The 11,099-nt window shown below is 46.4% G+C and overlaps 1 protein-coding gene across 1 annotated transcript; it reads right to left on the bottom strand.

Annotated features, from left to right (window-relative positions):
- Positions 1-7,313: 7,313 nt before the first annotated feature.
- Positions 7,314-9,894, bottom strand: LOC125352718 (HLA class II histocompatibility antigen, DO alpha chain). Its single transcript, XM_048348004.1, has 5 exons — positions 9,760-9,894; positions 8,393-8,641; positions 7,781-8,062; positions 7,558-7,702; positions 7,314-7,343 (listed from the first exon to the last, which is right to left on the bottom strand). Exons 1-5 carry the CDS (start codon positions 9,839-9,841, stop codon positions 7,337-7,339), a joined length of 765 nt encoding a protein of 254 aa, XP_048203961.1. The 5' UTR covers positions 9,842-9,894; the 3' UTR covers positions 7,314-7,336.
- Between the last annotated feature and the right edge of the window lie 1,205 nt (positions 9,895-11,099).

The raw sequence follows: 11,099 nt of genomic DNA, 5'->3' as shown, positions 1-11,099 counted from the left end.
CCTCACCTAGAGAAAAGTATTTTATATAGGAAAGGACTGTGCACGTTTAATCTTATAGAGCCTATTTACATTTTCAGGGGGCTTTCAGGGCTTGGGTGCTATCCCTGAGCTCTCTTGCTCAAGGCTAGTGCTCCACCACAGCTCCACTTCCCATTTTTAGGTGATTACTTGGATATGAGAGTCCCCTCAGATCTCAGCCTCCTGGGTAACTAGCATTACAGGTGTGACCACCAGCACTCAGCCAGAACCTATTTTATATAGGAAGTGGGACCTAGGGGCTCTGGAATTAGGGCCTCTAATGCAAAGCGAGATCATGGCTTAACAATGGCCTCCAGGGCTCAACCCTCCTATTTTAAGGAATTGAGGGCTGGGAATGTGGCTTGGTGGTAGAGTGCTTGCCTTGCGTGCATGAAGCCCTGAGTTTAAGATTCCTGCAGTTTTTATAAATTTTGGGTCAACCCTGGGGCTTGAACTCAGTACCCAGGCACTGTCCTTAAATTTATTTTGCTCAAGGATAACGCTCATCACTTGAGCCACAGTGCCACTTCTGGCTTTTTTTCTGTCTATGTGGTACTGAGGAATCCAACCCAGGCCTTCGTGCATGCTAGGCAAACTATCATTAAGCCTGGACATTATCCCTGAGCCTCTTTGTGCTGACGGCTAGTTTAAGGCCAGCCTGGGCTAGATTCTGTTCAGAAAACATTTTCTGGTCTACCTTACTATACAGTTAAATTGCATGAATAGGCTAAATGCTTGAAGAGATGAAGATTTGACTCGGGCTACAGACCAGGTAGACCTGGGGCTTGAACTCAGCCAGGAGTCCCTGTCCCTAAATTCTAGCACCCTACCACTTGAACCACTCTTCCTGCCCAGGCTGGCTTCAAGCCAATCATTAGATCTCAGCTCGCTGAGTAGCTAGTATTACTGGTTTAAGCTGCTGGCCATGGGCAACCTTCACGAGTTCTTGTTTCCTGTTTATTATGTGTGGGGAAAGGAGCAATGCTAACAGCCACAGAAGCACCTGTGAAAGTAAGCGCAGGCTTATTTGGAAAGCAGGGAGGGCAATAGACATTACAAAAGAAAACCGGAGACTTGCCTGTGATGCTGAAGCTGCAGAAATGGAAGGCTTAGTTTTCTGGGTAAGTAGTCTGGAAAGCTCAGTCAGGAACTTTCATCCAAGTTCTATGCATAATAAGCATTTGAATGTATCTTAAGTACTGATAGCGTAATTATGTTATTACTATGTGCCATGTACTGCCAAAAATAATTTCCATTTGGTTATCGTTAATGATCCTGTGAGGTAACTATCAATTATTAGATAATCCCATGCTTGTTAGATGAAGAAATGAGGTACAGAGGAGTTAGCTCAAACAGGTACTGAACAGCATAGGTAGGATTTGAACCTGGACTGTCTCTAGCTTCAGGATCCATATCTGTGATTGCTGCATTGATTTCCAGTCCTTTGGACTGATAGGAAGGAATCTAGGAGATACCCTTAAAAGAAATTGACTACACAGGATGCCTCTAGTCCCAGCTATTAGGGAAAACATGGAAAGAGACCAGCTTAAGCAGATAGTCCCCATCTCAAAAATAACAGAGCCAGGCCCAGGCCTGTAGTCCCAGCTGCTCAGGAAGCTGAGATCTGAGGGCTGGGGTTCAAAGTCAGCATAGACAGGTAAGTCCATTTAAACCCTTATCTCCAGTGAACCAGAAGTGCAGCTGTGGCTCAAGAAGTTAAGAGGGCTAGCCTTGAGAAAAATACACTCGAGGACAGAGCCCAGGTCCTAAGTTCAAGCCACAGGACTGACTGGGGGAAAAATAGCATCAGAGATTTAGATTGAAGTTGATGGGTTGAAAATGGGTAAGATACTGCAACCATTAGCCCAGCAAATGGAAAGTATTTGGAAACTAAAGGTATCAAGCAATGTAGATGGGGAGGCCCCATTAAGTGGCAAACTAAGAGAAAAGGTTATTTTAAATCACACTAGAGGAGCAAAGTAGCGGTAAATGAAAGACTGTCCTTGATCCCTTAGCACAGAGCTTTCCTGTAGTAGAAACTGGACAGTTTATTACCTAAAAAATGCTACCTGCTTGGCAAGTCAGTTGTTTTAAGTCAGTGGCAGTTCTAAGGCAATTGAACACTGCCACAGAGGAACTTTGGTGCCATCTGTTGGCTATATAGCTCATAACCATCCTGAATCTAGTCAGTTTTATTCATGTAGGTTCTTTTTTTCCCCTGCTTTTGAAATGTAAACTTTTTCCGTTGCAAAGGATCATAAAGGAAGATCAGACCTTAGAGTTTGTCTCCTTTTACCTCTGAGACGTCTCACGTGGAGATTCTGACTTTGTTACCACTCCTCGTGCACACTGCACAGGGCACCTTGCAGTTGCTGAAGCTTCAACCTCAGTTTTCCATAAGAAGGTAGCATCTACCTTCTTTGGTCCTTATTTGCATAGTATTTCTAAACAATATCCTCTGGGTAGCTTCCATCCATAAATCTGTCTCCACCTTGCACTAGAGTTCCAAGTCTCCTTGCACTACCTTTTTATTGATTCTTTGTCTTTCTAATGTGGCCTTTTGCAAACACACATATGCGTACATATGTACATCTTCATTCTCTCATCCCCAAAGTAGCCTAAATCTGTTCTAAGAGAGCGTCCTCATTCTTTTTAACAGCTCTGCCTCACTACATAGTGTGGTTCTACCTTGTTCTTCCAACTATTTCACTCTTGTGTTTCCTTACAGTGCTGGGGGCAAACCCAGGCAGGCCCATGTGTATGTTAAACATTGAGCTGTATCCCCAGTGCAACTGCTTCACTCTGATTGAATGTATTTCCAATCTTTGTTAATACAGATAATGGCACATCATGTTCAGAAGGCAAATTTCTTCTGTAATTATAAGGATACCTATGGCACTATTGTACATGTGTTAAAATGTCTAAGGAGGAAGGTATTGTGTTTAGTTTTCTTAAAGATACTAACACTTCTGATCATTTGAGTTTCATGGAGCAATTTAGGAAACGTCAGGTGAGGTCAGGCTGCTGACTTGATAATATAATGTGGTTATATTATTGCTTGGAACACTTGAGTAGTCAAATGAAATATAGGGATGATGAAAACAATATTCCTTATAGCAGAAAATGTTTAGTTCCTTTTCTTCTCCCCTCCCCCCTTGGTAGTACTGGGGTTTAAACTCGGGTTAGACAAGGACTCTACCACTTTGCGCGCACGCACACACACACACACACACACACACACACACACACAGCCCTCTCTGCTTTACTCACTTCTCAAATAGTTGTACATTTTTGCCTGGGTGGGCCGGCCCTTGAACTACATATCTACAGCCTCCCTTGTAGTTGTCATGACAGGTGTGTAACCCCACACAGTTTACTGATTAAGATCTTACTCTTGATTCTCCTGTTTGCCTCCTGTGTAGCTGGGATTACCGGCCTGAGTCCCTCAGCCTGATGATTTATTTTTCATTTGGACAGGTCACCAAGGAATTTCAGAGCAGATTGACTTGATTATGTTCTTTAGTCAATCCATTCATTAAACACCTAATGAATAACGTCCCTATTCTGGGGGGGGGGGGGGGCGGGGAGAGGGGAGAGAATGAAAGGCAACTAGGAATCTAACCTGGTCTTAGGAGTGCTATGGAAACTCTGAGGAAATGGTAACAACATGTCCAGAGGGCCGGAAGGCCAAGGAGTCCTCTCCTTGAGACACTAGATTGACTCTGATTTGGAGGTTCCACACAAACTGCGTTACACAAGATGGAGCCGAATCATAAGACCATCGGCAGCCATATCCTAAGCCGAGGTGAGAGGAGCACAGGACGTGACTCTTCCTCCACATGCATGGTCTCCTCCCTGGAAAACGATCCGAGTGGTTAAAGAGAAAGAGAAGCCCCAGAAAAAAGACTCCACCCGGGGCAGGAATCTGTCTCCAAAGACAAATAGAATAACATGGGAGATGAGGGACAGGAAGCAGGTGGTTTACTTGGCAAAGCTGCTCAAGGAAGCCCATTGGAATTGGTACCACGGGAGTATAAATGGATGAGTTGGAGGCATTAGTATTAGCATCTTGGGCAGCAGGATTCCAAGGAAAGATAATGTTGATTAATTAAAAAAAAAATGGAGGGAGGTAAGGTGGGAGAGACAGACCTATCCATATCATATATCCTGTTAGCCAGGCTGGGATTTAGATCGATTGATCTATCTACCTACCTACTTACCTACCTACCTATCCATCCATCCATCTATCTATAGGTCTTAGGGCTTGAACTCAAGGCCTAGGCTCTGTTCCTGAACTTCTCTGGTCAAAGTTAGTGCTCTACCTCTTGAGACAGCTTCACCTCTAGCTTTTTGGTGGTATTTGGAGTTGAGTCTCACAGCCTTTCCTTCCTGGACTGGCTTCCAACTGTGATCCTCAGGTCCCAGCCTCCTGAGGAGCTAGAATTACAGACATGAGCCACTGGTGCCCAGCTAGATATATTCTAAGCAAGAAAGTGAACAAGGGAAATTACATGAATTATACAGACAGATGTAAAATCCTCCTCAATTGCTGGGCATCAGTGGCAGTAAAATGTGTGAGACTCTTATCTCCAATTAACCACCAAAAAAAAAAAAAAAACAAAACAAAAACAGAAGTGGAGCTATGCCTCAAGTAGTAGAGTGCTAGCCTTGAGCAAAAAAGCAAAGGGATATGAACCAGGCCCTTAGTTCAAGCCCCAGAACCAGCACCCACACTCACACATAGACACACACACACATATACAACCCTTCAGTGATTCTGGAACCTGACCATTTTGCAGCTTCACTCCATTTCCTGATGTCTCTGCTGAAGCCTCAACAGAAATTAGTTTCCCAAAGGCAGTAAAAATCTTGTAGAGCTTTCCTAGCAGTGCTGAAGGTCATTCCATTTGCTCTGTGCAGTGCAATACAAGAGGGCAATGTGGATTCTGGCATCAGAGAGACCTTCCCAGCCACCCCCTTCGTTATCTGACCTTGGCAAGTTAAGTAATCTGAAAGTCAGTTTCTCTTCCGTAAAATAAGGATAATTTTATTAAACTTGCAGTTGTAAGGAACAAAGGAAATACTGTTAGCTGAATAATGCTTTTCTTTGATCTTCTCTTGTATTGGGGATTGTGATACAAGGTACTACAGATGTCCACCTATAAGACTCTTCATCTTCTGTCTTTGAATTTCCTGGAGTCTAATGTGTGCTTGACATTGTCCCAAATACACTAAAAATAAAAATAAAAATAAGTGCTAGGGGGTGCCTTGGAATGCAATAGGATAGCCAGATGCCAGTGGCTCACGCCTGTAATCCTAGCTACTCAAGGAGGCTGAGATCTGAGGATCAAGGTTCTAAGCCAGCCAGGGCAGGAAAGTCTGTGAGACGCTTATCTCCAGTTAACCACCAGAAAACTGGAAGTGGCTCTGTGGCTCAAGTGGTAGAACGCTAGCCTTGAGCTGAATTGCTCAGGGGCGAGAGTTGATTCAAGCCCCACTACTGACAGAAAAGAAAAAAAAAAGGAATGCAATAGGACAAGGCAGAGAGGGAGAGGTCCTCCCCAACTGAAGAGGGCACCATGGTTTGTGGGTCCCAAGAGAATCCTGTTCCTTGTAGCATCAAAGGTAGAGAGGGAGGCCCCCAGGGGGAGGAAGGAGGTGGTGGTGTGCTTCTTTGCACTCAATCACCCCTTACTACAGATTTCCCTGCCTGAAGCCTGAGCTAGAAGCAGCCGAGCTGCCACTTAGAAAGAACCACAGAGATTAAGACTCAGCATGCCTCACTGCTTAAGTAACCAACAATATGTCTGAATAACCAAGCTAGACAAAGACTGGAGGGAAGAGACTTTCCCAAGGCCTCAGCACTGTGTCAGGGCTAATGGAGGGTTAATGGAGTACATAGAGAAATGTTTAACAGGAGGGAGGAAAAAAAGAAACAAAGAAACATCCTGCAAGCTTCGAGAAGGAAACAAACAATAGACTTATACAAAGTTCTAGGACTGAAGGTCTTTTTTCTTTAACTTTGTAACAATAACACTAGAAGCTAAGAGACCATGGGAAAATATTATCAACATACTGCTGGAAATTATTTCCATTCTTGAATTTTATGCCCACCTTGTATTAAGAGTAGAATGAAAGTATTTTCTGACATGCAAGCACAAAAAGCTTGCCTTATTCACCCTCTCAGGAAGTGAAAGGTTATACAAAGAAATATAAGTAATGGGTGCACAAAACAGAGATCCACTAGCACCACATCCTTTCAGGACACAGTTACAGCCCACTGCATAGGCCAGGAGGGCAGCATCTGACCCCTCTGAACATATTAAAAAGCAGAATCGGCCTGGGAATGTGGCTTAGTGGTAGAGTGCTTGCCTAGCATCTATGAAGCCCTGGGTTCGATTCCTCAGTACCACATACACAGAAAAAGCCAGAAGTGGCACTGTGGCTCAAGTGGTAGAGTGCTAGCTTTGAGCAAAAGAAGCTCAAGAACAGTGCTCAGGCCCTGAGTTCAAGCCCCAGGACTGGCAAAAACCAAACAAAGAGTCCCAGAGTCCCTGTCACCATCCCTACTCCTCACAGATCCTAATTCCATACTTTTGGGTGATAATTGTACTTTTAAAAAAATTCTCAAGTGATTCTTAAGTGCCTTTCAGCTTGAAAGCCACTGGTCTATGTTACACTTTAGGTAACTGACATGAATTCCCTTGTGTAGTCACATATCTTCTTATGTGTTTTATTTTTGTTTGCAATTAACTGAAATCTTCCAGGCCCCATATTTAGAGAGTGCTCAGGTGAATTCATTAGACCTTGTGCCCAAGGCACAAGAAAATTTCCAGGTCTACTCTGCTACTCTCCTAATATGTTTAACACTATTGGGAAGTAGCCATCTTAGCTAGGTCTTGGGTCTTGCTTTGTCTGCCTGAAACCCAAAGGTGACTTTGTAGATCATAACTGGATTGCCAGTGGCCTCTCTACTCAGATCACAGCCAGACACAGCTGACATTCCTGTGAGCCTTTTCTCTCCCTGTGCTCTACACAACTCTTATTGGTTAGTGGAGGTGTAATAAACAAGACACTACTCTGCATAGCTTTCAGGGAAATCTGAATGCAGGAGGTAGATGTCGTGGAATCCTCGAGAAACAGCCCATGAGCGAAGTAGCACCCAATGGATCTGATTCAGTATGACACAACTGTACTGGCCTGAAGATGGCCACCAATAAGGCCAAGCTCATGGGTCACCTCCCCCACATCCTCTGAGGAGCCCAGCATTCCAGAGACCTTCGTGGAATCCACAGGTCATTTCCCATGATCTCTCAGCTCATTGCCTAAAGTAGAAAGACACCTAGGACCAACTTTGGTCAAGCAAAACCTCACTTCTTCCCCTCACTTCCTGCTTTTCTATTTCCTGTCCAATACCCGTCTCCACCTCTCTTCCCTCACCATTGTCTACGATTCCCCAGCCCATCCTATTCTGAGTGGCCCACCTCCCTTCCCTCCACCCCTCCCAGAAATGTAATGCCATTCTTCAGGCTTCTGTACCTGGGAGCACTATGAGCACTAGCCATAATCCTGCCTGAGATGATGAGGATGGTGCCCACGAGGAAGCCCACCAGGCCGATGGCCAGGCCTAGGGCACACACCATGGTCTCCGTGGTATCTGGTGGTTGGGTAGGCACCTGAGGCTCTGGGAGAGAAAGGGCGGTCAGGAGGCTGGGGAAAGAACTGTAAAAGAAACATGGGTTCGAGAGGGGTGTCTCCCTACCCCAGTGCCGGAGGAGCGGCGCGTCCAGGCCCCAGTGCTCCACCTTGCAGTCGTAGACGTCCTCCGCGGAGGGCACGAAGGTCAAGTAATGGAACTTCCGGAACAAGTGGTCAGGCCGAGTATAGAAGCTGGTCTGGGTCACTCCCTCGGTGATGGCGTGACCGTTGCGCAGCCAGGTGATATTGATCACAGGGGGGAAGATGTTGTCCACGATGCAGATGAGAGTATTGGGCTCCCCCAGTTCTACTCGAGACTTGGGAAGAACGGTCACCCTTGGTGGCACTAGAAGGAACAAAGCCCTGAATTCCAAAGGCTCACCCCGTTACGTCTGGGCCTCGTGAGGACCAGGATGAAGGGGTATTTCCTCCCAGTTAGCTTTCTGCAGACAGGGGGTTCTGGGGCTGGAGAGGAGGGAAACAGGGAAAGGAGATTAGGGAGGAAATGGGACATTGTGCCTTTCCACAAAGGGATCTTGCCTGAGGGAAAAAGAGGGTGTTGGGGTGGGGGAGAAGTGAGCAAGAATATGGCAGAGTGGGGGGAGCTAGGTGGAGGGAGAAACTTCTCTGGGCCTCCCCTGCCTGGCTGGGTGGGGGCAGGGGGAGGGCGAAGTACCACTGGTGGCTCTGGTTCTGTTGGAGCGGTCCACTAAGGTATCCAGATGGGCTCTGATCATGGCGATGCTCATCAGCCCCCGCTGTGGGTCGAAGTTCATGAAGTCACCAAACTCAGGCAGGCGCCACACGGCCTGGCTGTTCTTCAGGTCCACGGAGAACAGCTGTTCGCCATCAAATTCATGGCTGAACTGGCCTGAGGCACCGTGGGACTGGTAGAAAGCTGGTCCGTAGGAGCCCATGTGATCAGCTGTGTTGAGTGAAAGTGGGGCCAGGGGGAGAGAGGAGAAAAGGGTATCACTCATCCGTGATAGGGGAGATGTTGGTGGAGTCCCAGCCTAGGCCACATCTGCGGGGCACGTATGGAGGCTGAGTCCCGTTCTGACACTGGCCTGACCCTCCCAGAGCAGAAGCACTGTAGTGGGATGGACTGGAAAAGATAAAGGGTCCAGGCTCAAGCCCAGAACGCCAGGGCCAACCCAGGCTCGGAAGAGAACAAGCTGCCTAAGATGGTACCTGCGACTCCCCAAAATGAGGTCGTCATCTCATGAACAACATCTGCTCTGGCTGTGTTGTCAGGTCCTGTGTGTGAGACAGTGAATTTGGGGGTGGGGGGGTGACCAAGAAATGACCAAAGGCAGACACAGAAGTAGAACTTTGAGGATAGAAATGCAACTTGAGGGAGGGAGGGAAAATAGGTGATGACTGACAGGAACATTAAGGAAATTCTGTGACACACACAGACTGGGGTATTGGAAAAAGTGGCCAGAGGTATTATGAAGGGCACTGGACAAGAGGTCAGGGCTTCAAGGCTCATGTCCCTGCTCTTCTCTCTCAGACTGTGTCCACTGAACATGTCTTAATCCATAACCACGTGCTCAATTTCCTAAAAATTAGAAGCTAGGTTTCAGTTGGTCAGGTTCCTTTAGATCTCTGAAGTTATTTGCTTAGTGTTCATGGACTGTTATACACACAGCACAATGGTAACCCAATGAAATAAAATTTAAAAAAAAAAACAAGACAAAACAAAACAACAAGCTAAACAAGGATGTGCACACCTGGAGTTCACATCTAGAGAGAATAGTGAACTCTGTAATGGAGTTGCACTAACAGGGTACATTGTGGGCCAGGAAGTGGTAGAGAAATCGGGGTGCTTCCAGCTGTCAGGGGTAAGGGTTTCAGAAAAGAGGAAAGAATAAGAAGAAGTCTGAACATAAATTCCAGTCCTTCGTTTGCATCCGGAATGGCTGTGGTAGAAGTGAAAGGGATGTGGAGTCTCTAGGTGGAGCAAGTTGTCCATAAACCAGAAAGAGAAGAACATTCACCCTCAGTGTTGTATCCTTCTTCCCAGGGGCCCTCCACACTCACCTTTGATAACCCCTGCTTCCTGGGGGCTCAGGAAAGTCACCAGCATGTACAGCCCCAGGACCAGCCCCACAGAGAGGGCCATTGCCCTCCTGGGCTTTAACTAAGTGAGTCCTAGGCTGTTGAGGGGGGAAGGAACAAGATGGAGGTAAAGAACAGATTGTTGGTTACAGGAAGACCCTTGCTCTATGCAGCCAATCAGAGCCGTTCTCTGAGTTTACGTGTCTGTTTCTGGGTAAAGAAGCACAGTGCCTGGGCATGAAGGTAGAGGAACTCACTGGGCCTTCTGCACTGGCGGCTTGGTACATACACATGGAGAAAAGTTCCTGCTTTGGATGATGGGAGGCTGTGGATCAACAGTCACTACCACCTCTGAGAAGGAGCCTCAGGAAGGAAAGGTCAGACCGCCACAACACCAAACGGCTGAGCAGGGGCAAAGCCTTTCTATAGCTGGTAAATACTTCTTCCCTTGCAAGTGTCTGTGGATAAATCTGGAGTTTCAAAAGAAAAGAAAATGAGGCTGGGTGCCAGTGGCTCATGTTTGTAATCCTAGCTACTCAAGAGGCTGAGATTTGAGGATCATGGTTTAAAGCCAGCCCTGGCAGGAAAGTCCCTGTGACACTCTTATCTCCAGTTATCCACTCAAAAACTGCAAGTGGAGCTGTGGCTGAAAGTGGTAGAGCACTAGCCTTGAGCAAAAGAGCTCAAGAACAGCACCCAGGCCCTGAGTTCAAGTCCCATGGTTAACAACAACAACAAAAAAAAAGGACCTCCAGGCTGGGAATGTGGCTTAGTAGTAGAGTGCTAGCCTTGATCAAAAGAAGCTCAGGGACAGTGCCTAGGCTCTGAGTTCAAGGCCCAGGACTGACAAAAAATGACCTCTGGGCAATATGGTGTAATCCCAGCTACTCAGGAGGCTGAGATCTGATGATCATGGTTCAAAGCTAGCCAGGACAGGAAAATCTGTGAGATTTTTATCTCCAACAAAGCATCAATAAAGCCTGAAGTAGTTCTGTGGCTGAAGTGGAAGAGTCTTGAGCATAAAAGCTCAGCCATAACACCCAAGCCCTCAGGTCAAGCCCCAGGACTGGCACAAAATAAGAAAGAAGGAAGAAAGAAGAAGGAAATAAGTAGGAGGAAGAAAACGAGATGGAGGAAGAAGAGAAGAAGGAGAAGGAGCAGGAATAAAAGTCAAGCACTAGTGGTTTACACTTGTAATCTTATCTACTCCAGAGGCTAAGGATTGTGATTCAAAGCCAGCTGGGGCAGAAGAGTCCTTGAGACTCTTAACTAACAAAAAGCTGGAAGTAGTATCATGGCTCAAATGGTGGAATGCCAGATTT

Source organism: Perognathus longimembris, chromosome 6 (genome assembly GCF_023159225.1).
Source record: "Perognathus longimembris pacificus isolate PPM17 chromosome 6, ASM2315922v1, whole genome shotgun sequence".
Taxonomy (NCBI): domain Eukaryota; kingdom Metazoa; phylum Chordata; class Mammalia; order Rodentia; family Heteromyidae; genus Perognathus; species Perognathus longimembris.
Note: the sequence above shows the minus strand (reverse complement) of the source record. Positions and strands in the feature narration are given on the sequence as shown.

Excerpts from the sequence above, each read along its gene's own strand:
- LOC125352718 (XM_048348004.1), bottom strand. The coding sequence starts at position 9,841 with ATGGCCCTCTCTGTGGGGCTGGTCCTGGGGCTGTACATGCTGGTGACT. Across the intron at positions 8,063-8,392 it reads CAGAACCAGAGCCACCAGTG|TGCCACCAAGGGTGACCGTT; the intron begins GTACTTCGCCCT and ends TGTTCCTTCTAG. Across the intron at positions 7,703-7,780 it reads GCCGCTCCTCCGGCACTGGG|AGCCTCAGGTGCCTACCCAA; the intron begins GTAGGGAGACAC and ends TTTCTCTCCCAG.